Source organism: Dama dama, chromosome 16 (assembly GCF_033118175.1).
Source record: "Dama dama isolate Ldn47 chromosome 16, ASM3311817v1, whole genome shotgun sequence".
Classification (NCBI taxonomy): Eukaryota; Metazoa; Chordata; class Mammalia; order Artiodactyla; family Cervidae; genus Dama; species Dama dama.
In genome coordinates, this window is record NC_083696.1 from 36410361 (window position 1) to 36438260 (window position 27900).

The following is a 27900-nucleotide window of genomic DNA, read 5'->3' on the forward strand; positions in this document are numbered from 1 at the left end:
CTGCTGTCAGCAATGGGGCGGAAGAACTGATGGGACAGGCCAGGATGGGAGGCAGCCAAAAGGGGAAGCACGCTCTGCCTGGAGCTGGGTGGGGCCTGCCCCCTCCCTACCCCATCGCTCTCTACCTTTGCATCTTGACTTGTCAGCTGGCGGATGCCCTTAGGGCCGATGACCAGGTCCACAGTGATGTTCCATCCTTGCTGGAATCAAAGGAGACGCAGGCTGTTGCCTCTGCTCTGCCCGCCCGTATTTCAGAGGCTTGAAAACAGCTCACTAGCTCGACACAAGCCATGTCTCCTGGGCCCTCCAGCTCCTTCCATCCTAACCTCCCACCATACAGATCACCCCGCTCCCAACACTCTGCCAGCACTGCCCACCTCCTCCCAGAGTTGGAGCCAAGGTTTCAGCTCCCTTCCGCAAGCAAGTGGCTTAGCGTTAGTTGCATTTTCAGATACACTGGGGGAGGTCCTGGTGCTACAGAACCTACAAGCAGCAGGTTGGAGGGTTGTCTCAACCCCGACTCCCACCCTGAGTAGCCCTCGTGGCCTGCTCTCCTGAGAGGCTTGGGATTTGGGTCAGGGGGAGAATGAAGAGAGAGCGGCGTTACAATGAGTTCACAGCGATAGGTCTCCTGGTCAATGTTGGCGAAGCCTGCGAGGGTGTTGAAGAACTTCATGACGCACTCCTCCTCCCGGAGCGAGGCGTACTGCTGGAACGTCTGCTGGATCATCTTCCGGAACTGCTTGGGCTGGGCGAGAGGGTCAGGGGTGAGCGGGGCCCGATTCCTTCCCTTAGGATCTCACCGCAGGCCTGCGCGCTGCTGTAGGCCAGTCCTTAGGCCTCTGTAGACCGTGAGGGCAGTGGTGATCTCTTACACCTGTGGTCTCAAGGGAGCTCACCATGGCCCTGGGAGGGAGGCAGGGGTGGTAGCACCCCCGGTGTTCAGGTCATAGAGCTACCTGGCCTCTGATGTGGAACTAGAGCAGGGTTTCTTGATTCCGGGACACAGACGGGCCCATGGGATGCATGGAGCAGTCCCAGGTCCAGATGGCCTAAGGCAGCACAGACACCCTGGCTTCCCCAAGGGTCCCCAGCTCCATCCCTTACAGACCTAATCCTTGGGGGACATAAGGGAGACTCGAAGGGAGTCTTTCTGGGCTATTCATCCACTGGTTTCCTCACCTTTAAGTTCTCTTGCATTTGCTTTGGGAAAAACAGGTCCAGGCCCACTTCTTTCCTGAAAGTAAGGGGGAAAAAGCAGCATTTGAGTCCTCTTTGGTGGCTCAAATGGTAAAGAGCTGCCCGCATTGCGGGAGACCCAGGTTCGATCCCGAGGTCAGGAAGATCCCTTGGAAAAGGGAATGGTAACCCACTCCAGTATTCTTGCCTGGAGAATTCCATGGATAGAGGAGCCTGGTGGGCTACCGTCCATGGGGTTGCAAAGAACTGGACAAGACTGAGTGACTAATACTTTCTGTATCCGCAGCTCAGGACTTTGGGCCGATCAGGGAAAGGTGAACACAGCAGGGAGGTGGCCCTAGCCTGGCTCTGGTCTGGGGAGGGTGTGTGGGAGGTGAGCAAAAGGAGCAGGAGGAGGAGGGGAGGAGAGGCTGCGGCCAGTCCCAGAACTTACTCCAAGAGCTCGAAGTTGGACTTTTTGTCGAGTGCATTGTGGGGCATGTCCTTGAAGAACCGCCTGCAGAGAGAGAAGCCACGGGGAACGGGGCCATCAGAGCTGGGCCACCCAATGCCCACATGTTGGCCCAGAAGCACCCTCCCCTGCCGGATGTGGGAACGACTGGGAGGGAGAACGGAAGGAGAGGCGAAACATTCAGTATTTAGAAAACTATGAATTTTAGAAAACCCACAAATTTCCTTCCTAGGAAAGACTCCAGCTGTACTCCGGGGTGTCCACCTCTGGCTTATGCAGTTGGTGGGCAGAGGAGGAGGACAGGGGTTCTACCAGTGGTCTCTAAAAATAAATGACCCAAGGCAGCCAAAACTCAACCTATAGCTGAGGAACACCGACACCCACCTTTGAGGTTCTGTGTTCCCTTTGTGACTTTCTTTCCCCTCATTTGCTACCTCTGAAAATCTACGTGTATGCAAGCAAATAATTATAAAATATAGTATACATAAACACTTTAGCATTTATGGGACAGAAGAAGAAAATAAAACAAACCCATAATACTACCACCTGGGGTGACATCTATTAAGTTTTATTTTTTAAATCTTAATGTCACAGATTTTTCTCTATGTGACTTTATTTTTTTTTCCATTTATTTTTATCAGTCGGAGGCTAACTACTTTACAACATTGTAGTGGTTTTTGCCATACATTGACATAAATCAGCCATGGATTTACATGTGCTATTAAATTTTTATACATATTCTTTAAGTATGATTTTCCCTTAAAATGTATGTCTTCATGGAGATTTTAATGTATTACTTATTTGTAATAATTGTTTACGTGGAGACAATACTATTTGTCTTATCTTCCCTTCCCTGTTTGGATCATTGTGTCTAGTAATTTCTTCAACTGTTGCAGACATTGTCCCACTCCTGATCATACTTTAGTAACTCAGTGTTACTCTAACCCAGGTGTCCTTGTGCACATCAGGGAATAGTTTTATGCTACTGATACCATAAGCAGAGAAGGGCAAGTAACTTATGATTCATAAGCAATAAATTTACAAAATTCACAGTGTTTAGGAAAGAGTATGGTTAGACCTTCATCTCACACTTTATTATAAATATTTATTCTAGATAGATTAAAGGGAAAATGTTAATAATGAAATTATTTTAAAACTAGAAGAAAAGCTAGGGAAATATTCTCAAATCATGGAACTGAGAAGAATATCTAAAGCATGAAATCATAGAAGAGATCTACAATAAAAACTTAAAACATGTAGTGCTATGTCCTTAACAATTTTTAATAAACAGTATTTTTGAACATATTGTCAATATAGATAAGTAGTAATAATTATGGTCTCAGTTTTAGAGGAAAAAAATGCATTGGAAAAAACCTGACTTGGAGCTACTCTGCTAGTGGAGGTTATCTCTGGTTAATGGAATTTCAAATGATTTTAGTCATTTTTTTCTCCTTCCCTACATGTTCCAAATACAGCACATTGTACAAGGCAGTGTGGCCATCCACAACACCCCCTGGGCTGGGTGAGCTGCAAAAAAATGTACTTCCAGGTAACTGACCATATTGGCATACTGCATGCAGTTAAATAACTCTACAAAATAAATGTCAGTGTGTGTCCACCAGCAAAGAGGTCTTTAGATCTTTACCCAATCATTCAAATTCATACTGTGCCCTCACTGTGTGCCAGGAGAAGGTGGCACCAACCCTGAGTTCAAGGATTTGATGGATTTCAGATGAGGGCATGTGAACCATTCAGCATCTGACAGAGTGGTGCATACACATGGCCTTGTGGCCAGTCCTTGCCGGGAGGGGTAGGTGGGGTGGACCTGGGGAATGGGAGGCTTCGAGATGGAGAGACCCTTGAGTGGGCACTGAAGGAAGAGCCCAGGGCCACACTGCCTGTTATCAAGGTGTGTGTCACAGGCGTGCTCCGAGGTTTTCTATGAATGTTGAGGGATAGCGAACAAGCTTGGGGGCTTCCTTGGGGGCTCAGTAGTAAAGAATCTGTCTGCAGCGCAGGAGATTCAGGTTCAGTCCCTGGGTTGGGAAGATCTCCTGGAGGAGGAAATGACAACCCACTCCAGTATTCTTGCCTGGAGAATCCTACGGACAGTGAAGCCTGGTGGGCTACAGTCCGTGGGGTCACAGAGTCAGACACGACTGAGTGTCTGAGCTGGATGATTTACTAACTCTGTACACATCTATTAGCATCTACTGGAGTGGGGGATGGCAGGTAGACGGAAGAAGCCGGAGCCTGGAGGCAAGAGCAGTGGCAGCCAAAGGCAGATAGGGGACACCAACCAGAGAGAGGGCTGGCGCCTCTCTTCCCAAGGCCAGACAGTGAGCACCTCGGGGCCTTACCATCTGTCGGCCACCACTTGTCCCATTCCGGCTCTTGCATTCCCACCCTGGAGGAGAGTCCAAGCTGGCAGAGAGCCCAGTGGAGGAGGGAAGGAGTAGGCACTCTCCCTGGAGTGGCCTGGAGGCCACCTACCTGAGCTCCAGACAGCCCAGCTGCAGGGCCATCCCTTCGCTGACCTTGCTGGCATAGCGCTGCATGTAGTCGTTCCGGAGCTGGCAGGGAGAAAGGCCACGGTTTAGACTCCCGCCCTCGCTCCCCATTTCCCTGAGATGAGCAGATGCCCCAGGAGGTGGAGGGGGCTTTGAACACCATCCTGCTGCCCTGAGTGGTCTCTCATCCCTCCCCCGACAAATGCACAACTTCGTAGCAGGAGGGGGAGGTGCCCTGGGTAGTGTTGACGGTGCCCCCACAGGCGCGAGTTTTTGAAGCACTTTCCTAGCACATTTTTTTCAAGGGTCCACAAGGCAGGAAGTTCAGGTTCCCCTCTCCCACCCCTCACTTTGGAGATAAAGAAACTGGGAATGGGGGGAGGAGGTAGTCATTTTTTCTTCCCGATGGCTCAGCGGTAAAGAATCCTCCTGCATGCAGGAGACACAGATGAGGGTTTGACCCCTGGGTTGGGAAGATCCCCTGGAGGAGGGCATGGCAACCCACTCCGGTATTCTAGCCTGGAGGGGCGAGAGGAGCCTGGCGGACTACAGTCCTTGGGTTTGCAAAGAGGTGGACACGACTGAGCGACTGAGCACACACGCACGCAGTAATTTACCCAAAGCTTTGTTGGTGAGTAGTGACGGATGTCACTCAAGATACAAGAAAAGTCCGGCTTGGCCAGTAAAGGACCAGGAGGGAGACGGAGGCTGGGGCAAAGGCCAGACAGAAAACAGCCGCGGCGGCTCTCATGCACGTGGTGTTTATTCCCCGCCACGTCTCGTGCTGGGCACCTCAGGGGCACTGCAGCCAGGAGAGTGGTGAGCTCCAAACAGCTCACAGAAGTCAGCTATTAAGTTTTCCAAAACTTTGTGAGCTGCTTGATATATCAGTCTTTTGAAATGAGGCCAAGATGGGAGAATTTGATTTAGTTTAGTTGCTAAGTTGTGTTTGACTCTTGTGACCCCACAGACTGTAGCCCTGTCCATGGGATTTCCCAAGTAAGAATACTGGAGTGGATTGCCATTTCCTTTTACAGGGGATCTTCTGGACCCTGGGATCGGACTCAGGTCTCCTGCATTGCAGGTGGATTCGTTACCGCCTGAGCTACCAGGGGTTATTTACAAACACAGAGATTGGCAAGCACTACAAATCAGAGTTGGTTTACCAGTACACTGCTAGTACTATCGTTAGGTCTTCACGGCAGCCCAGTAATGTACATATTCTTCTTATCACCCCCTTTTGATAGAAGAGGAAACAAGCTCATGCAGGTAAATTAGGTCCCCAGGGGTTTCAGGCTGGAACGTGGCAAAACTGGGCTAGAAACCAGGTGTGTTGGACAGCTGAGCCTGTGTGCTAGGATTGCTTCCCTTCTCTTTGGACTTGCTCTGCCTGCTTCCCCAGCCAGGTCATCTGGGTAGTAGATAGCCACCAGGAAAATCCAAGAGGCCCTGTGCCTATGGGGAGGGGTCATTCTGCCCTCAGGTGTGAGGGAAGCAGGTTTGGATAGCTGACCAGGGACCAAGGAATGTCCCCGAGAGAAGCTTCCTGGAATGGGACCTTCAAAATGCAAGCTTTTGTCTTTCCATCTCCCCAGGAGAGGATGGTCATAGGACCCAGGGGACCGGAAGATAAAATACTTCTACCTGTTGGTAAAAATAAAGCAGCGTGGTCCTGTCTTCTTTCAGGCTCTCCATGAAGTCTTCTGGCAGGTAGCGGATTTGAAGGTCATACCTGGGACAAGTAGTTCAATTTCTCTGGTTGACGGAGGGAAGCTGGTCCTACCAGGGGCTGCCCACTCCTCATTTTCCCCCTCCCCCGTTCCAGAACCTGCGGCTCCTCTCTTACCTCCACTCGGCTTCCACATGTAGACACTCATACTTGTCCTGCACCTCCCCCACTGTCATCAGCGGGTGCAGCCAGTGGATCTCGTCTGACTTCATGTGCTTCAGCCTCAGCCCATAGCAGTCAGCCAGCTGGATGTTGGGCCCGATCCGCCCGCTCAGCAGGATGGAGGCAATGACATCCTACAGAGGAGAAGAGAGAGGGCTTGACTCAGGGGTATGCCCTTCTGGGCTCCCACAGTCCCCACAGAGCCCATGGAGGTGTGATTCTCTAGGGTGGGATTCTGACTTAAATGCTTTATTCGTCTCTGATTCACAAGCACTTAGTGTAAGGCTGGGTACGCGGTAGGCTCTGTGTGATGAACGAACAAGTTTGCAAAATCAGACAGGGATGGAGGAACTGAGAGGAGAAGCAAAGGAGAAAATGCAGTGAGCAAAGAGCATGAATTCCATACGTATGCATTTCATTCCAACCCAACCAAGCCATCACTACCGAGCACTGACCATGTAAGAAGCACCCTCTGAATGGCTTCCAATTTAGCCAGCATTACCAAGCCTCTGCAGCAGGCATTTCTGGGAACTGTGCATACATTATTTCACTGAATCTGTGCAACACAAGGGAGCAGGTGTTACTTCCCCATTTGGCCAATGGGGAAACTTATGGAGATCACAGGGGCTTCCCTGATAGCTCAGTTGGTAAAGAATCCACCTGCAATGCAGGAGACCCAGGTTCAATGCCTGGGTAGGGAAGATCCGCTGGAGAAGGGATAGGCTACCCAGTCCAGTATTCTTGGGCTTCCTTTGTGGCTCAGCTGGTAAAGAATCCGCCTGCAATGCGGGAGAGCTGGGTTCAATCCCTGGGTTGGGAAGATGCCCCAGAGAAAGGAAAGGCTACCCACTCCAGTATTCTGGCCTGGAGAATTCCATGTACTATACAGTCCATGGGGTTGCAAAGAGTCAGACACAACTGGGAGACTTTCACTTCACTTCACTTTAATGGAGATCACATAGCTCATGGCATTAAGCTGGAATACGGACTCTGAACCCTGGACTCTGAGGACTAGTACTAGATCAAGTTGCTTCATGGAAAGGTTAGGCTGGGTAAGATAGAAGGGAAGGACTTATATTAGGGATTAAGTGGCACCATTTCTGCACAAGAAGCATGGCCACCAGAAACAGAGTATTGACAAAAAATTAAGTGCCCTCCGTATTCCTGCTTTCTTGATCAGAAGCCAGCCCGCCCCACAGCCTGATGCCATAGCTTCCTGGCCTGGAGCCTGAGTTGGATTAAGAGGCCCATTGACAGCAGCCTGGAAAACCACCATCTATAAAGTCCTGTCTAGTTCTGAAATCACACTGGTTACACTTTAATTCAGGTTTCTCATGGAGTTCCACACATCATTGGTTAATCAAGCCCACTCCTGATGGAGTAAAAAGTACTCTAAAGGCAAATGAAAAAACTCACAAGCACTAACCAATCTCTGCTGAGTATCTTTGTAGTACATGCCACCCAGTCTGAAACCCCTGTGAATATTGAAAACTTCAAATATATAAGAAGATAGAAGTCAGTAGATTAGTATAATAAATCCCCATGTATACCCCACCCATCTTCAACAGTTACTAACATTTTGCCATTTTTACTTCTTCTATAACACCACCATCTGTTACTTAACCACCACTCAACTATCGTCAATTTTTACAGTTCTTTCACAGTGAAATTCATATTAATTTAAAGACACAAAGTTTAGCTACATAGTTTGACACATGAACACACCTGTGCAACCCACATACCAATTAAGATATTTCCAGATCTCCAGAAAGTTCCCTCATATCCCTTGTCAGTCAACTTTCATGGCATAGTCCTACTTCCGGTTCTAGGCAACAATTTTTTCCTCCAACTTTTACTTGTTTTGCCTGTTGTTGAACTTCATATAATTGGAATAATTTCATATATATTATTCATCCTCCTGTTGCTAAATACCCGGGTTATTTCTCATTTTTGGCTATTGTAAATAAAATTACTATGAGCATTAATGTATAAGTCTTTTTGAGTATGTGTGTTGTCATTTCCTCTGGACAAATACCTAGGAGAGAAAGGACTGGGTCAAAGGTAGATGAACTTTATAAGTGATCACCACAATGATTCCATTTTATATATATATATTATGATGTATGAGACGTCCATCACACTACATCCTCTCCAACTTTTGGTGTTATAAATGTTTTTAACATTAGATATTTTAGTGAGTATGCATAGTATCCCATTGTGCTTTTAATTTGCACTTCCCTGAAGACTAACAACATTGAGTACTCTTCCATCTGCTTATAACCATTGATATATCTTCCTTTGTGAGGTACTCATTCAAATTCGTTGTCCATTGTGTGTGTGTGTTTATTGATTGTAGGAGGTCCTTATACAATCTAGATAAAAGTACTTTGCATATGTCTTATGAATATTTTCTCTAGATCTGTACTGGTGAAAATCACTCAGTCATGTCCGACTCTGCGACCCCTTGAACTGTAGCCTGCCAGGCTCCTCTGTCCATGAAGTTCTCTAGCTCAGAATACTGGAGTAGGTAGCCATTCCCTTCTCCAGGGGATCTTCCCAACCCAGGGATCAAACCCAGGACTCCCACATTGCAGGTGGATTCTTTACCATCTGAACCATGAGGGATGCCCAAGAACACTGGATTGAGTAGCTTATCCCTTCCCCAGGGGATCTTCCAGACCCAGGAATTGAACCAGGGTCTCCTGTATTGCAGGTGGATTCTTTATCAGCAGCGCCACCAGGGAAGCCCAGATCTGTATTGTGCCTAGTATTTATTTCCTTAACAGTACCTTTCAATAGTCTCATTTACCCAAATATTCTTTTATGGTCAGTGCTTTTTGCATCTTAAGAAATCTTTGCCTGTCTCCAAGTCATGAATATATTCTCCTGTTTTCTTGTATAAACTTCATAGCTTTAGGACTTCCCTGGTGGTCCAGTGGCCAAAGCAGGGGTCATGGGTTCAATCCCTGGTCTGGAAAGTTTCCATGTGCAGGGGGACACTAAACCTGTGTGCCACAACTATTGGAGTCCTCACTCCCTAGAGCCCATGCACAATGAGAGAAAACTGCAGACTGCAGCTGGAGAGGAACCCCTGCACTCCAAAACCAGGAAAAGGCTGCATGCAGCAACAAAGACTTAGTGCAGCCAAAAATTAATTGATTTTAAAAAGGTCATAAAACAAAAACATCATAGTTTTAGCTTTTACCTTTGTCTCTGTGATTGAGCTTGAGTTACCCTTTGTGTCTGGTGTGAAGTAGGGGTCAAATAAATTTTTTTTGTCATAAAGTTCTATGGTTATTCAGCATTGGCTGTTGATTTTCATTTCCTAATTGAATTGTTTTGCTGTCTTTGTCAAAATCAACTGGCCATATAAATTCTGGGCTGTCAGTTCTGTTCTATTGATTTCTGCCTGCACTATGCCAATGCTACTCTGTCTGCATTACTGTAGCTTTAGATAAGATCTTTAAAATTTTTACTTATTTATTTAACTTAGTTTGGTGTGCTGGGTCTTCATTGCTGCACACTGGCTTTCTCTAGTTGCAGTGAGTGGGGGGTCCTCCCTAGGAGCAGTACGTGGGCTTTTGTTTGTGGTGTCTTTTCCTAGTTTTGGAGTAGGAGCTCTAGGTACCTGTGCTTCAGTAGTCACCAAGTGCAGACTTAGTGGTGCCAAGGCATGTGAGATCTTATTTCCCAGACCAGGGATCGAACCTGTGTCCCCTGCATTGGCAGGCAGACCAGAGAACCAGTGAACCACCGAACCACCATTCTTAACCAGTGAAATGCCAGGGACGTCCCTAGAGGAGATCTTGAAGTCAAACAGCATAAGCCTTCCGCCATTTCCTCCCGAAAATTATTGTGCTATTCTGGGTCTCTGCATCTCCATATACATTTTTGAATCAGTTTGTCACTTTCTATTTAAAATATCTGCTGAATTATGATTGAGATTGTGTTACATCTACAGCTTAGCGAGGGAGAACTGGCATCTTCACAGCACGGAGTCTTCCAATCCTCACACATGGTATATCTCTCCACTTATTTTGCTTGTCTTTCATGTTTGCCAGCAATAATTTGTAGTTTCCAGTGTATAGGTTTTACAGGTCTTTTGTTAAATTTATTCCTAATTTTAACAATTAGGACTGATGCTGAAACTCCAATACTTTGACCACCTGATGTAAAGAGCTGATTCATTGGAAAAGACCCTGATGCTGGGAAAGATTGAGGATAGGAGGAGAAGGGGATGATAGAGGATGAGATGGTTGGGTGGAATCGCTGACTCAGTGAACACAAGTTTGAGCAAACTCTGGGAGATAGTGAAGGACAGGGAAGCCTGGTGTGCTGCAGTCCATGGGGTCACAAAGAGTCGGACACGACTTAGCAACCAAACACAACAACATGGTTTGAAAGAGAAAGGTCTGTTTACTGAGAGAACCTAGGACCAACGACACCCTGACAGTCAATTGGATACCAAACACCCAGTCTTACTTTCCAAATACCCTTCTGTACTAAACAGATCTAGGATTCCTTGGAGAAATACTGATTCCCCGGCTGGGGCAAAGAAGGTAAGAGATGAGCCTGGAATATATTTTTGTGCTAGAGAAAAAGGAAGTGTTTAGAGAATGTTGGGGGACACATGACAAGGAACCAGTATAAGCTTAAAGGGACTGGGACAAGCCAAGTCTGGGAGAACATAAGCATTAAAGTCTATCATGGTGGAGTGTGTCCACAGAATAAAACAGAATCTAGGACAGATAAGTAAATAAATGGGGGAGAAGAGGATGCTTTTCTTTAGAGTAGAATACTAACTAGGAAATGTAGAAGAGAGGATGGAAATAGAGAGTCACTGCCAACAAACCCAGTGTTGGTTAGTTCAGGCATGATTCATCAATGGAAGATAAGGCTGAAGAGCAGAGGACACTGACATGGTCTGAGTGTATCTCCTTTCAGACACTAATCAAATACAAAGGAAAACCTGGCAGACACAAATGACCAGGTCAACAAAGATAACTTCACCAGTGCTAGAACATGGTAAAGAGGACGTGCCTCCCACCTTGATACACTGAGATGGGTACAGGACATCATTTCTGTGCCAACTCTGCTCTGAGTTCATGATGAGTCTAGGCACGAACCTGGGTGAGTGGTCTCCTCTGAGACTGATAGATGGAATAAAGGGCTCAACTCTCTCAGACTGAGAAACTCTTTCAGGTTGGAGGAGACCAGAGAGATATGACAATCAAATGCAATGGGTGTTCCTGGACCAGTCAGGAAAAATGGATATTTTAGGCACAGTTGGTGAAATTTGAATGGGTTCTATGGTTAGGGCTTCCCCAGTGGCCTAGCGGTAAAGAATTCACCTGCCAACGCAGGAGACATGGGTTCGATCCCTGGGTCAGGAAGATCCCCTGGAAAAGGAAATAGCAACCCATTCTAGTATTCGTGCCTGGAGAATCCCATGGACAAAGGAGCCTGGTGGGTTACATTCCATGGGGCCACAAAGAGTAGGACATGGCTTAGCAACTGAACAACAAATGGTTTAGATGGTAGTGGTGATTGTAGCAATGGTGATTTCCCACTTTAGATGGTCACAATTCTGTAGAAGAGTGTCCTTGTGTGGGAGAAATAAATACTGAAGTCTTTTCAGTGATGGAGCAGTATTGCTGCAACTTGCTTTCAAATAACTCAGAGAGAAAATAAAGATAGTGGGCATAGTGTATGCATGTTTATGAAGAGATAGAGCCACTACATATGGAAAATGACACATTTAAACGATTGGGAAATCTGGGTGTAGGTGATATGGGACTTCAGACACGTCTTTCAACTTTTTTATAAATTTTGAATAATTTCAAAATGATGAGAGTCTCTGGTAAGGGAGATTCCCAGCCATATAAGAATTAAAGGCACCATATCAAATGGACTAATAGAATTTCTGCCCAGCTGGACAGGAGCCTTGCATCCAGCTTCTCTTCCACTCAGAGTCTCTGAGAGGAACCAGACTGTATCCACTCTTCGCTCTGTGGTTTGTAAAACTCTCCAGGGCATAATTGGTGCAAAATTTTTTCCCCTAGGTTTCCTTCTAAAACACAACCAACTTCTATCATAAGGATGTTGGGAAAAGGTTAACTCTAGATCCTTATAGTGGAAATTCATTAAGAGACTCTTCATCCAACAGATTTTCATAGGAAGATGGATCTCAGCTTCAGGTAAGGAAGAGTATGAAGTGTACTATTCGGGGGGCTGCCTGGTACTGAGCAGGCTTTTACCAGAAGGCATTCTTCCTAGAGGAGGAAACCTGAAGTTCCTGGGGGGAGGGAGCTTTACCAAATGGCTACTCCACCCACCATCACCATCACCCCACTAGTTACTGACAGAGGATGTTGTACATAAAAGAACTTGGCTTCTCTTTGTCCTTGCTTCTGGGAAGGGAGCCTCTGAACCCCTGAAATTTCCTACGTATCACTTAGAGTATCTTTATTGTTCCTGGTGGGTTCCTTGGACTGAGGTTTATGCTGATGAAGTGATTCACAGTGGGCCCCTGAAAAGTCTCATGATGGGGGCTGGCCTTGTTGGAAAAACCAACCATGTCATTAGAGGTTTAGAGCTTTGAATCACATGATATTAGCCTGGCTGAGGAGGAGGAGGTGGAAGGTTGGAAGATCGAATCAAATAGATAAAGAAAATGTGATACATAAATACAATGGAATATTACTCAGACATTAAAAGGAATGGAATGATGCCATTTGCAGGAACATAGACAGACCTGGAGACAGTCATACTCAGAGAAGTAAGTCAGATAGAGAAATAGAAATATAATATGATATCCCTTATATGCAGACTCTAAAAAGAAATGATATAAATGGATTTATTTATTTACAAAACAGAAATAGACTTGCAGATTTTAAAAATGAACTTGTGGTTGCCAAGGGGAAGGATGGGGGGATGGGACAGTTAGGGAGTTTGGGATGGACATGTACACACTGCTATATTTAAAACGGATAACCCACAAGGACCTACTATATAGCACAGGGAACTCTGTTCAGTGTTATGTGACGGCCTGGTTTGGGGGAGAATGGATATATGTATACATATGGCTGAGTCCCTTCACTGGTCACCTGAAATGTACAACATTGTTAATTGGCTCTACCCCAGTAGAAAATAAAAACTTTAAAAATAAAATAAATAAAAAAGAAGACGCTTCTATTCAGGGGGTGGAAGGGAGAAAGTGGCTTAAGTGGAGGGGGGTCCTAGAGTGAGCTGGGGAATCAATTTAAAGGAAAAAAAACCGAGGTTTGACATGATCTCACCATGGAGGCTTCTGCATCAGCCCTGCCGCCCCCCTCCCCCTTCACTGCCTCCTCTCTCATATCCACACAGCTTCTGGTCCAAATGGTGGGAGCAGCAGTATCAGCCCTCTGCCCACAGCTCATAAACTGTCGTTAATGAGTTCCATATTTTTTTCTCTATGAATAAATCACTTTGAAAACCAATAGTATAGGGTGTTTACCTACTCACGAAATTGCCATATGTAACATGATAGAAAAGGGTTTCGGGAAAGGTGTCTTAATTTTATCAATTGTTATTGAGCTAAGCCCAGGATTCTTATTTTTTTTTTTTTGCTACAAGAAAGTCTTTCCTTCTGCCCATGTGAGGGCTACTGAAAGGCAGGCCCCCAATCAGCCCATGGGTCACAGCTTCGGATGTGCAAACAGTGGGATTTCTGTGTCTTTTCCTCCTGCTTGACTGACATAAAAGTATTGGCTTTGTCAACCAGTGTGAAGACCTCAGACTGTCTTCACCTCTCTCCCTGTTCTCTGGCATCTCCTCTTACGGGTCAGAAACAAACAAGAGGCAGATGTCTATCCCCATGCCCAGGATAATTTAGTTCTAAAGAAAAAAAGATCACCCGAGCAATTAGTTCTTCAATCCATTTTCTTGCTCTTTTGTTGGAGTTGAGTCACATTTTTTTCCATCTGAAATTCATTTTTTTTCCCACTTATTTTTATTAGTTGGAGGCTAATTACTTTACAATATTGTAGTGGTTTTTGTCATACATTGACATGAATCAGCCATGGATTTACATGTATTCCCCATCCTGATCCCCCCTCCCACCTCATAGTGTGAAGGCTCAGACAGTAAGGAATCTGCCTGCAATGCAGAAGACCTGGGCTCAATCCCTGGTTGGGAAGATTGCCTTTAGAAGGGAATGGCAACCCACTCCAGTATTCTTGCCTAGAGAATCCTATGGACAGAGGATCCTGGGGGGCTATAATCCAGGGGCTCGCAAAGAGTCGGACATGGCCAGCAACTAAACCATCATGCCTCATGTTACACCCCGTACTGGGTGACTGGTCACCGTGGGGGTTTCAAGCCCCTGTCCTTTCACGCCCAGCAGAGCTGTCCTATCCCGGCTCCTGTGCCCCCTGTGACATGTCCTGTCACAGCCCAACTCTTTTCTCTGCCCAGTCCTGTTTTTTTTATCGCTCACTCCAGGTGAGGTTCACGGGCATGCTCACTGCTGCTTCTTGCCTGCAAAGATCAATAGGGTCTGCTTTCTGGGAACCCACCTGAGGCTCTGGCCTTCCTTTGCTTTCCAGGCTTGATCTAACTCACTCTCCTTACTTCTTACTCTTTGGCTTATGAAAACAAAATGATGGAACATAGGGACTTCCTTGGTGGTCCATAGTTAAGACTTCATCTTCCAATGCACAGGGTTTGGATTTTATCCCTGGTCAGGGAGCTAAGATCCCACATTCCTCTTGGCCAAAAAACCAACATGTAAAACAGAAACAATATGGTCCATATTTTAAAAAAATCTTTTAAAAATAATAGAAATAAAAATTTTAATAACTTGAAACTTTGGTTTTATAAAGTCCTGCTTAAATGGTACTTTAAAAGTTACCCCTTTGAGATGAATGGCACATTTAGGGAGGTGACTTTTGTTACTGGGTCCTCATTTTCTAGACAATAAGATCCAGACTCTTTAACATGAGGCATGAAAGGCCCTCCAGAATTTTCCTCCGTGTGTTTTTTCCAGATCGTCTCCCATGCTGACACACAATGAATTCTAAGCACCTGCCATCTCCCAGTATTACTCTCCATGCCCAGGAGGCTCTTCCCTCCTGGAGGATGCCCAGTCCCCTCCCCTTCTGTCCTCTCCTGATTGAGTTGCATCAAAGGAGTCCCATCAAAGCAGTCAGTCCTAAAGGAAATCAACCATGAATATTCATTGGAAGAACTGAAGCTGAAGCTGAAGATCCAATACTTTGGCCACCTGATTCGAAGAGCAGACTCATTGGAAAAGACCTTGATGCTGGGAAAGATGGAAGGCCAAAGGAGAAAGGGACAGCAGAGGATGAGATGGTTAAAGAGCATCACCAACGAAATGGACATGAATTGGAGCAAACTCCTGGAGACAGTGAAGGACAGCAAAGCCTGTTGCAAAGAGTCAGACAGGACTTAGCAATTGAACAATAACAACAAGCTTTCTGACGTCCCCTGGGAAGGCTGCCTGAATTGCCTTGATGGTTTGTTTTCATCCCTGGGATCCCAAAGAAGTCTGCACACTCTAAGATGCTCTTGGGCTTCCCTGGTGGCTCAGATGGTAAAGAATCTGCCTGCAATGCAGAATGCGGGAGACCTGGGTTTGATTTCTGGGTTGGGAAGATCCCCTGGAGAACAGCTATCCACTCCAGTATTCTGGCCTAGAGAATTCCAAGGACAGAGGAGCCTAGAAGGCTACAGTTCATGGGATTGCAAAGAGTCAGACAAGACTGAGTGATTTTCACTTTCATTTTTTTCTTTCAAGTTGCTGTTATGGGTTGAATTTCCCACCCTCCCCACTGGGATATGTTGAAATCCGAACTGCCAGACCTTAGAACATGACCTTATTTGGAAGCAAGGTCTTTAGAGAATAATCAACTTAAAATGAAGTAGCTAGAGTGGACCTTAATCCAATATGACTGGTGTTTTTATAAAAATGGGAGATTCGGACGCAATGGGAGTTACACACCCAGGAAGGATGCCATGTGAAGATAGGGGATCTTGTTGCAGAAACCAGTAATCAAGAAATCAAGCACCACACTCGGAAAGTTGGAGAACTCAGGTTTATTAGGCCGGCGGGCCCAGAGGAGTTAACATTCTAAGCTCTGAGGCCCAAACAAAGGGGTTATGGAGTTTTTATAGACAGACTATAGTGGGCAATACTAGCTGCTAATAGGCTGGTTTAAACTAAGGGGCTTCGTGCACTGGAACAGCGGTCAAGATGGGGAAGGGGATGCCTGACCTCTACACAGAAAGGCACGATGAAGCAGGTTTGCAGGGGCTTGCAAAAAGCAGCACAAAGGTGAGTGACATAAGCTCCAGTTCCTAGTATTGTGAGTTCCCACTTTCTGAGACTACATGACATAGGTGGCCCAGACTCTGCAAGGAGCAAGCTGAGTTACAGAGGCAGAAGGAGCAGGAGGTTATGTAAAATTTTAACTTTTCCTTTTCATTCTGAGTGATACTTCTGCAAGCCCGGGAATGGTAATGGTTGCTAGGAACCCACCCAAGGTGAGGAAGATGCAAGGAAACATTGTTCTCTTACAGGTTTCTGAGGGAGCATGGCCCTACCAACAACTTGACCTTGGACTTCTAGCCTCCAGATCTGTGATAAAAATGAATTTTTGTTGTTTTGACTCACCCCACTTGTGTTGCTTTGTTAGAGAAGCAAGAAGAAATGAATACAGACATTCACCAATTAGAACTAAGACAATGATTGATGTTTGTCTTTCTAACCTTTCAAATGCAAGGTCGGAAGCCAAACTTTACATACAATATTATCCTCTTGGCAAGCCCAGTGCTTGGCCCACAGGAGAGTCTCAAATACTTCAGGGATGAATGAATGAGTAAATGAATAGAAGCCAGCTCTCTGGATAACAAGTCGGGGGTTATGAGAGACAGTGACCCATATTAAAAAATGTTCAAGAGATCAAGAGTGTGGTGACTAATGATATCATGAAGACTTTGGCATCTATCGGATCCAGCAAGACTGTGCAGTAGGCCATGACCAGGTTACCGAACCTCCACTTCCTCACCTGAAAAATGGGGAGAATACCTCTTTTGTTGTGATATTTTTGGACGGGATTAGATAAGATAACATGTGGTATAAATATAAGGAGCAGATATAAAATTATAAACATGTAACACTGTCTCTTTTCCACCTTCTAAGGAGGTTTCCATGTACCACTCAACTCTTGAACTTAGGTAGCATGAACTTGGTAATGGGGAGCATGAAGCAATGCAGTTGAATTTGAATTATACAGTGGAAGAAGCAAAGAGTTGACTGTGCGTGTGTGTGCTAAGTCGCTTCAGTTGTGTTTGACTCTTTGCAACCCCGTGGATGGTAACCCGCCAGGCTCCTCTGTCTATGGGATTCTCCAGGCAAGAATACCGGAGTGGGTTGGCATGCCCTCCTCCAGAGGATCTTCCTGACCCAGGTATGGAACCGGCGTCTCTTACATCTCCTGCATCAGCAGGCGAGTTCTTTACCAGTAGTACCACCTGGGAAGCCAAAGAGTTGACTAAGAGAAGAAAAAGAATGGATTTTGCCATGAGCAGTAGAGGGAAAGAAAAGAGCCTTCATGGTCTGGATTTCAGGAATTTTTTAAAAAATGCAAGTAAAGATATTTTTGGTCAGCAGTCAACCCGATTGGATATTAAGACATGGCTATAAAAATGTTAAGAAATGTTGCTATTTTTCTTAAAAGTGATCCCTCAATGATATTTTCCCCCTAAGAGTTTACAATAAAAATTCAAACTGATTTCTAATTATTTTTAGATAGCAGACTAATAATTTTTTGGAATGTGATACTACTAAGATTGGCTTCAAGGATAAGCAAGCTGGTCAAGCTTTTGGTGGGTTCCAGAGATGTAAAAAGCTTACGTAGAAAGCTTACGTAGCAAGCTTACCTAGCCTTAAAGTAACACAGAGGAGTAGGTGCTTAATAAATGGTGGCCATTGACAGGGTGGGTGGGCAAAGGAGAAGAGACGAGCTTGGCTCAAGGTCAAGTTATCCTGGGAGTTAGATTAATGAACTCAAGAAGTCTATTTTGTTGTTGTTTTCATCACTAAGTCATGTCCAACTCTTCTGAAACCCCATGGACTGTAGCATGCCAGGCTCCTTTGTTCATAGCGTTTCCCAGGAAAGAATACTGGAGTGGGTTGCCATTTCCTTCTCCAGGGGATCTTCCCGACCCAGGGATAGAACCCGTGCCGCCTGCAGGTGGATTCTTTACCATTGAGCCATCAGGAAGATCCCCAAGAAGTCTATAGCTGAGACATAAAATTTGAGAGCCTGAAATAGAGTCTAAAGTTGTCTGACCAGAGGCTCCTCTGACTCTCCCAGCCTGAGTGGGAGCTGGTGCCCTGGGAAATGGACCATGGAGAAACTGTCTGAGTAGAGGCTGAGGGTGAAGGAGAGAGCCATGGTTACCAGTAACTTCCGGTAACAGCTCATCAGCTCCATTGAAGGGGTCCAGGTGGCTAAGGAAAGCTGTCTATGGTAAAAGAATCTGAGACTGTTTCCAAGCTGAAGCCAGTCCTGGTGGGAGCAGGTGGCTGACAACGATGAATGAGCCTCAGAGGATGTCAGGTGATGGCCGTGGAGAAGAAATAATGCAGAGAAAAATGACTTCCTTCTGCCTAGAGCAAGAAAGCCACAAAGGGCTTTGCATTCCCAGGGCAAAGCTCCTGATAGCAGGCTTCCTCTATTCCCCTTCAGCCACACATGGAGATGGGAAGTGAAGTTCTGAGAAAGTGCAGAAATAGGTGGAAAAGGACTTCTTTTTAAATGACTTGTACAGAACGTAAGAGGTGTCTCTGGAAAATATTCTGTTAAGAATAAGACTGTTCTGTCAAATGTTTGGATTTACTAATAAACCCCAAGGAAAGACTCTGGCTGCTAAGCTGAGATTTATTAATAGAAGGGAGGAGGAATGAAATAATCCATTATGACAGAACCAGGAGGACTTCATGTACTTCTTTTTTAGTTTCTTATTTCTGTAAATATTAATTTTTTTTCATTTGTTCATTTATTTATTTTTGGCAGCACTAGGTCTTCATTGCTACACGCAGACTCTCACTGCATGCAGTGAATGGGGGCTACTCTTCGTTGAGATGCACGAGCTTATTGGAGTGGCTTCTCTTATTGTAGAGCACAGGCTTAGTTGCTCCATAGCATGTGGGATCTTCCGGAACCAGGGATCGAACCCACTTGTCCCCTGCAATGGCAGGTGGATCCTTCACCGGTGGACCACCAGGGAAGTCCCTCATGTTCTTCTTTGAAAAAAGTTTTCCACCCAGAGGGATGGGATGGGGAGGAAGGCGGGAGTGGGGATCGGGATGGGAAACACATGTAAATCCATGGCTGATTCATGTCAATGTATGGCAAAAACCACCACAATATTGTAAAGTAATTAGCTTCCAACTAATACAAATAAATGAAATAAATAAATAAATAAATTTTAAAAAAAGGAAAAAAAAGAAAAAAGTCTTCCTACCAAAACATCTCCTGAAGTCGTGACTCGGTGGTTTGTGTGGCATATAGTGTCTGCCTTAGAGCGAGTTCACGTCAGTGTGACTGGTGAAGCTTTATTCTCGCATGGGGCGATGGGTTCCCGGTTGTTCATCTCACCATAATGCCCCATAACTCACATCAGTGAGTCCTAACAGGCGCTGGCATTTGGGGCCAGATGATTCTTTGCTGTGTGGTGCCATGCGGCACCCATGGCTGCAGCCGATGGAAAGCCTTGCCCCTGTCATTCTGACAATGATGACAACGTGACAAGCAAAAAAGAAGGCCCCTACATGTTTCCAAATGCCAGGTCCCAGGAGATGTGGAACAGCCCTCAGGGTGAGCTGCCAACTCATCTATTTGGTACTGTTTTCTTCTGCCTGTATCGATACCAAAAATTACACAAGAAAACCTCTCAATGATTCTCATCCATGCAGTCAATAATTAACATACTCTTGCATCAGGCTCCCTTCTAGGTGCTGTGGATACAGCAGAGAATGAGAGAAAGTCCTGTCCCCGGGGAGCTCCCATCCTAGTGCAAAGATAGACAGGAATATCTGTATTGTATCAAGAATCTGAAGGGTTTCCCAGGTGACTCAGCGGTAAAGAATCCACCTGCCAATGCAGGAGATGCAGATTCAATCCCTGGGTCGGGACGATCCCCTGGAGGAAGAAATGGCAACCATTCCAGCATTCTTGCCTGGGAAATCCCATGGACAGAGGAGCCCGGTGGGCTACAGTCCATGGGGTCATAAAGTGTTGGACACGACTGAATGAGCACCACACAACATCAAGAATCTGAAATGTGCTTATATCTTGGATTTAGTTCTATGCCTGGAAGTGTGCTATAGATTAACAGCTGGTACCCCCAAATGCATATTATGAAGCCTTAATACTCAATGGGATGGCGTCTAGAAGTGAAGCCTTTGAGAGGTGAATAAGTCATGATACTGGAACCCTCACGTAGGAGACTAGTGACACAAGGGTGATGGACATTTTCTCTGTCATGTGAGGACAGCAACAAGTGGCCGTCTGCAAGCCAGGAGGAGGGCTCTCACCAGAACCCAGCCCTCCTGGCACCCTGGTCTTGGATTTCCAGCTTCCAGAACTGGGAGTAACAAATCTCTGTTGTTTAAGCCCCGCAGCCTGTGTTATGTTGTTATAGCGGCCATGTCGTTATGGTGGCCATGCTGTTATAGTGGCCAAAGCATAAACTGATGAACTGATTCAAACCCCAGAAATATTCTGTATACAAAGAAACTCACTGTAGCAGTTATAAAAACAGCAAAAGCCCCGCCATAAGCCACCAATCCAGATAGTTTGAAAAGGACCATGAAAGTGATGGGAGGACACATAGGGTTTATGTGCTAGTTTGTAAAATTGTATAAAGAGCTTGTAATCACTTTTGGAAACAACTTCTATTATAAATGGGAGGTGTAGTACATATACATATATATCTATACACACCCTGGTGGCTCAGCGGTAAAGAATTTGCCTGCCAAGCAGAAGATGCAGGTTCGATACCTGGATCAGGAAGATCCCCTGGAGAAGGACACGGCAACCCACTCCAGTACTTTTGTCTGGAGAATCCCATGGACAGGGGAGCCTGGTGGCTACAGCCCAAGGGGTCACAAAAGAGTCAGACATGACTTAGCGACTAAAAAACAGCAGCGACAACAGCAAGTGCTATTACTGAATGAACGTGTATTCCATTCTACATATCGTTGGATTCAATTTTCTAATATTTTGTTGAGTGTTTTTGCCTCTATATTCATGAGAGATAATGATTTATAGTTTTCCATTCATGTTTGTCTTTCATATACTCATATTATACTTGTAAAAAACTTTGAAAATAAATGTCTAAATTTGGCTATTATATTAGGCTTAATTTAGCAGATGAGGCATAAAAAATCCACAGTGAAATAATAAGAGTAGACATCAGCTTCCAATTCGAGACAAATGGTAACTTTTGCCTACATGCTTGGCTCACATGCTACCCGGTAGTGACCTCCTCCCTAACTTATAGGATCAGCTCTTAAGAGATATACAAACTCCCTGTGCAATATAACTCTAAAATTAAAATACTGACTGGATAGCAAATGTCACAGGGTCAGAGAAAAACAATGGCCAAACTCACTCAGGTCTTGATGAAAGTTAAGTTGAACAACGATTTTGCCTTCTGGATCCTGTAAGCTCATATGCAAAAGCAAACCTCACTGATGCAACCACAGCAGTACAATCTACAACTCCACAGATATTCAGATATTCAGACATTAATAAGCTCATAAAACTTAGACCGGAATTCTAGAGTCTTAAGTAAATTTAGAGATCACTTAATTTGATTCAATTTTTAAATGAAGAAACTGCGAGCCTGGGAGGTCAAGTGACTGGCCCAGGAGTATACAGGAAATTCTATTTTAAGCCAGCTGAAATTCTATTAACTCTCCTACACTTCATCATTTATGAAGGCCAAGCTTCCTTGAGGTCAACTTCCTCCTTGTCTTTACATCAAGTGATGTAAGAGATTCCTGGTCTCCTTTGTGGACTATAGGCTCAGCTCATGCACTCATTCATCCATTTATTCTACAGACATCTGAGTGTCTGCTTTCTGTCAGGCACGAAGTAGCCACTGGGAGACAATGGTGAATAAGACACAGTCCTGGCTTTCCAGGAAGCCACCTCTGTTTAGAGGCTGACAAGAGGCAGGCACCATACAACCTTTCTAGGGCTCAGATTAGGAAGTGGGAGCACAGTGGCGCCACCTCCAACCCCATGAAACCCACCTACACCCCACCCCATCCCACGTACTCTTGTCACTTTTTCACAGACCCTCCAAGACTCTGAGTATCCTGTGAGCTCTCAGATCCTCTATCATGACTCTGTAGCCTGAGCTCCGCCCCACCTGGGTGATGGTTGATAATCCTTCTTCAGGGCACGTGAGCTAGGTGGGCAGCCTGCAGGCAGAAGTGGGTACTTAGGGGCAGTGACCAGTCCCAGCACCCCTGAGATTTCAATGCAGTGAATTTGGGATGTGACTTGGAAAACTGATACTTTCAATTTCCCTGGTGACTTAGCTTGTCTGCCTCATCTGGGAAGACAGTAGTAGTGGTTATATGAACTCCTCTGCCTGCCCTAATCACAGCATCTCTTGGCATTCAATGCCACTGACCCCAGACACTGCCCTCTGTACATACCAGGTTAGTCCAAAACTCTCTCTCCCTTGCTGGAATCTAGAGCTGAGACATGGAATTCCAGCCAGTCTCTGTTGACTTTATAACTGGAGTTCATCCATCCATCCATCCATCACTAAGTAACTACTCAATTCAGCAAACTGGGAAAACAAAAGCTTGCTCTCTCATGGAGCTTGTTTTCTGTTGGGAGGAGGGTTAACAATAAATAAATAAGCATAATAATATCATAGGTCCTAATAAATACCAGGAAGACAAACAAAGAAGGCAGGGCACCAGAATGGTGGTCAGGAGAGGCTGCTATTCTATGCGGTGTGTTCACGTGTGCTCAGCTGTGTCCAACTCTTTGCGACCCCATGGATCGTGGCCTGCCAGTTTCCTCTGTCCATGGGATTTCCCTGGCAAGAATACTGGAGTGGATTGCATTTCCTTTTCCAGGGGATCTTCCCAACCCAGGGATCAAACCTGGGTTTGATCTCCTCCATTGCAGGCAGATTCTTTAACATCTGAGCCATTCTATGTGGAGTGGCCGGCAAAGTTCTCTCTGATAAGGGGGCATTTGAATGGATCTCTGAAGGAAGCCAGGGAGAGAGGGATGGCCTTGTGGGGGAAGGATCTTCCAGGCAAAGGGACCAGATGTACAGAGTCCCCAGGGGAGCATTTATGAAGTTCTGTGTGCTTGGCACATTTGGGGAACTGTAAAGAGGCCAGTGGGGCTGAGGTGGGGAAGGCACAGAGGAGATGATAGGAGAAAAGGTCAGAAGGCCAGGCCAGAGCTCAGCAGACTTTTCCTGTAAGGGGTCAGGTAGCAAATACTTCAGGTTTTGTGGCCGGATGGTTTCTGTTGCAACGATTCACTTCTGCTATTGTAGCTCAAATGCACCAGAAATAATACACAAACCAGTGTGGTTAGGCTCCCCCCCATCCCCAAATTTGTTAACAAAAACTGGTAGTGAGCCATATTTGGCCTACAGGCCCTGTTGCAGGTCAAGGCAAGCACTTTGGATTTTACCTTGGGTGAGGAAGGTAGGCACCAAAGAGTTTAAAGCAGAGCAGTGATATGACCAAAGGTATACCTTAACTATATCCCTCTAACTGACGTGTGTTTGAAAAATTCACCATGTCTGCTACCTGTGGAATGGAGCACACGGGGATACAGGCAGAGGCAGTAAGGAGGTGAACGCATTATTCTATGTAAGAGATGCTGTCGGCCTGGACCAGGGAAGACACAGTGGAGGTGCTGAGGAGGAAGTGCTCAGAGTCTGGATATGTTTTAATAGTCGAGCAGATAGGATCTCCTAATGCATGAAGTGCAGATTGTGACAGAGAAAGAAAGAATTCAAGGAGGACTCGGAGGTTGACAGCTGGAGACACGGTCAGTGAAAGAACAGAGCTGCAGTTGGTGGAGCTGGAAAGACTGGAGGAGAAGCTGAGTTTCAGGAGAGGATTCCGAGCTGTTTCTTCACACGGAGGTGGGCAGCCAGTGGAGATGGCGGGCAGGCAGGTGTCCCTATGGCCTGGGGTCATGGGAGGAGGCTGGAGCCAGCATTACCCATTTAGGCGCCACTGGGTAAAATCAGAATTTCAAGCTCTGTGACTGGATGAGGTCACTTGTGGAGCGACAAGGGACCAGCCTATGGTGTCACCTGGGCTGACTGTCATGGGAATCGGGCTGGGGAGGGGACAGCCCACAGCCGGCCAGCAACTGAGAGTCCCAGGAGAAGGCAGGGCAAAGTGATAGGCCTTCATTAGCCTGTGGTCACTTTCTGACACTTGGCCTTGTGTCAGTGTGGATGTGCAAAGGTGTGCAAAGGTGTGCAAAGTACTCACACCCTCCTGTGTACTATGTACACAGGCTTATGGGCTCCTGGACGAGGGTACCAGCATCTGCCATTGTGATCCCACTGAGGGCTTAAATGGTGGCCCCCTGAAGATGAGTCTGGGTGTCCTGGAACCTGTGATCATGACTTCATTTGGAAAAAGGGTCTCTGCTGATGTCATCAAGTTCAGGATCTCAAGATGAGATCATTCTGGATTATCTGGGGTGGAGGGTGGCTCTTAAATCCAATGACTAGTGTCCTTATAAAAGACACACAAAGGAGTGAAACAGAGAGAGAAGAGAATGGAACGTGAAGATGAAGGCAAACAGTGCAGTGATGCAACCATAAGCCCACAAGCCAAGGAAGTCTGGAGCGGCCAGAAGTTGGAAGATGCAAAGAAGGATTCCATCCTAGAGCCTCCGAGGGAGCCCAGTCCTGGGACCCCTTGATACAGGACTTCCAGTCTTGGGAACTATTCGAGAAGACAGTTTTGTGTTTTAATCCACAAGGACAGGGTAATTTACAACAGCAGCTCTAGGAAACAAATAACAACAGCAGGATGAGTTCTGAGTTCTCCACACACCTAAGGGATCATTTTTAAAAAGTGCCTGAAGAGCAAAATAATAAAAGTTAACATGATTTATCACTCTGAAAGCATTCACTTGGATGTGCTAAAAGCCTGTACCTAACAAGGACATTCAGTGATGCGACTGCCGTTTAAAAATAGAAATGTGAGCACCAGCACCTGACTGCTAATTTGTGGACGTCACGAATCTGGGTGCGCAGTGAACAAAGGGGCCCAGAGGTCTGCACAGTTGCCTCGCGCTCACCTCTGTGGGCGTCGGAGGCGGGTGGGCTGGCCTGCCAAGCACACACAGGAAATGGGGAGAGCGTGCTGAAAGGAGGAGGTCCTTGCTAATGTACCTTTTGTTGTCCCATTGTGTCTCTGTGGTGTTGATCTGTGGTTTCCTGGCTGAACCCCTTGTCTCGGGTTTCCAGGGACTGGTCTTATGCATGGGGGGCTGGTCTTGTGCGGCTCTTTAGGGTAACCTTCCTCTTAGCAACAGCAGCTTCCCAGGACACGAATTCCTTTCCTCTTACCCCTCAGCCTCATGGTTTTGCCCCCAGAGACACATGATAAGGGCAGCTTGGATTGTTCTGGAAACAACCTGAGCCCATGAACTGTGGCCTGTAGATCCTCCTCTGACCGCAAGGAGCTGCTGGTCCTGTGTCTGCTGAGGCTACTCTAACACAGGACCACAGACTGGGTGGCTTACATGCCAACATGTGCTCTTCAGGGTTGGAGAGGCTGAGAAGTCCAAGGTCAAGGTGTTGACAGACCCAGTTCTTGGTGGGCATTTTCTTCCTAGCTTACAGAGAGCCGCTCTCTGGCTGTGTCCTCACACAGCAGGGGACAGAGCTCTGGTCTCTTCACCTTCTTCTCAGGACACTAAGACCTCATGGGAGCTCAAAGGTCACGACCTCAAGCCCAGCTGGTAATACCACTGCACTGGGAGTCAGGACTTCAACATACGGATTTTGGAGGGGGCGTGTCTGCTCAGTCACTCAGTCATGTCTGACTCTTTGTGACCACCGTGGACTGTAGCCCACCAGGCTCCTCTGTCCATGGGGATTCTCCAGGCAAGAAGACAAGTGGAATGCCATTCCCTTCTCCAGGGGATCTTCCCAACCCAGGGATCAAATCCATGTCTCCTGCATTGGCAGGGTGGGTTCTTCACCACTGAGCCACCTTGGGGGGTAGGGGGCACATGTTCAAGCCATAATACCCTGTGTCTGGTTAAGTGATAGGTTTAAACTCAAGAGTAACTGGGATGAATGTCTGACAAGGTAGGGCAGGGACAATGGGTGGCAGCTGAGATCTGCCTCTCTGGGAATATTCTGGGATGTACTGTAAGACCACTGAATCTATAGGGAAGTCAATGAGTCCAAGCGGGCGTACAGCAGGCTGCCTTTGGGACTGGACTGTGCCCTCCTCACACACCAGGTGAGTGGCCTCTACTGGCCGCCCCACAGTCTGGAATCCCTGCTGTAGCGGGGAGGGGACAGAACTGGACCAGCCGGGAAAGGACACAGGATGGCTCTGTCTCTGACCCTCCCGGGGATGTCGATGTGGATTCTAAGGAGGGTGATGCTTCAGGACTAAGTAAGGATGGATCTTTTTGTTTGTTTGTCTGTCTTCTTTTGTACATGTCATGCAGGATCTTAGTTCCCCGACCAGAGAGTGAACCCGCTCCTCTTGCAGTGGAAGCACAGACTCTTAACCACTGGACCCCCAGGGAAGTCCCAAGGACAGATCTTGATCATGGCTTCTCAGCACAACAGAGGCTGGCTGAGGGAGAGGGTTTTAATGTGGGGGCTCTGCTGACATCCTTGGAACCACAGCGTGTCACAGACAAGTGCCTCATTTTCTGCTTAAGGCCCTCCTGTGTGAGACACAGATGGTCCACTGATGGAGAGAGATGGGTCCACGTGGGGTGTGGGTCAGCTGGTGTCAGCAGGGGAGAGAAAACACCACCAACCAGCCAATCAGTGTGTTATGTAGACAGGAGTGAGAACGGCACTTAGCCGTAGGTGATTTATCCTCCAAATCATGATGCTCTCGAGATTGGCAGGGGTACTGTTCATATCCATCCCTGGACAGTGTGAGGAAAGAAGGACTCTCCCATACAACCGGGACATATGGTCAACCTACCCTAAAGAAAGAGAGGAGAAGGAGAAATGAGGAGGGAGAGGGAGACAGGAGAGAGAGAGAAAGGAGAGCCTTAAGAGTCAAAGAGAGACGCCCTGTGTGGCCACGTCTGGGTGGCACTCAGCTGGTTGTTTGCAAAGTGTTATCTTAACCTCTTTCCCAGACAAGCAAATTAGCATGTTAGAAAAATATATGATGATAGAAGCCTCCACTTGCTCCAGAGCTCCCCACACACACAATTTCCTATGAATATCAAACAAAAGGGAAACAGGAAATCAAGAGGAGAGAACTCCATTTCTCATTCAGCACGTTGCTCCACTCTCTCCAACACCTGTCTAATTTCTGTTGGGTCCTAAACACAGGGGCCGGGGCTTATTTACAAGGCTTTTAACAACCTAGAGAAAACATCTCGAGGCAACTGTATTTATGTAGAAAGAGGCTGAGAAAAAAGGGGAAAGCATGAGACCAGCAAGTACACATGGAGTAACTATGTTTTGGAAATGTGTTGCCAAGTGGACTGTGCCAGGGCCATTCCCCATGGCTTCTATTCCATCAGACACAATTCTGACACCTCCACTATTTG

At 46.4% G+C, this 27900-nt stretch overlaps 1 protein-coding gene across 6 annotated transcripts in view; it reads right to left on the bottom strand.

The window, feature by feature from the left end:
* PTK2B (protein tyrosine kinase 2 beta) overlaps positions 1-27900 on the bottom strand; it is a 132825-nt gene that overhangs the window by 29309 nt on the left and 75616 nt on the right. For all 6 annotated transcript variants that reach the window (XM_061163839.1, XM_061163841.1, XM_061163840.1 and 3 more), the window contains 7 exons: positions 6008-6186; positions 5806-5893; positions 4145-4224; positions 1634-1696; positions 1183-1237; positions 608-748; positions 126-200 (listed from right to left, as the gene is read on the bottom strand). In XM_061163839.1, coding sequence (XP_061019822.1) covers positions 126-200; positions 608-748; positions 1183-1237; positions 1634-1696; positions 4145-4224; positions 5806-5893; positions 6008-6186 — 681 coding nt within the window. The remainder of the gene's footprint in view (positions 1-125; positions 201-607; positions 749-1182; positions 1238-1633; positions 1697-4144; positions 4225-5805; positions 5894-6007; positions 6187-27900) is intronic.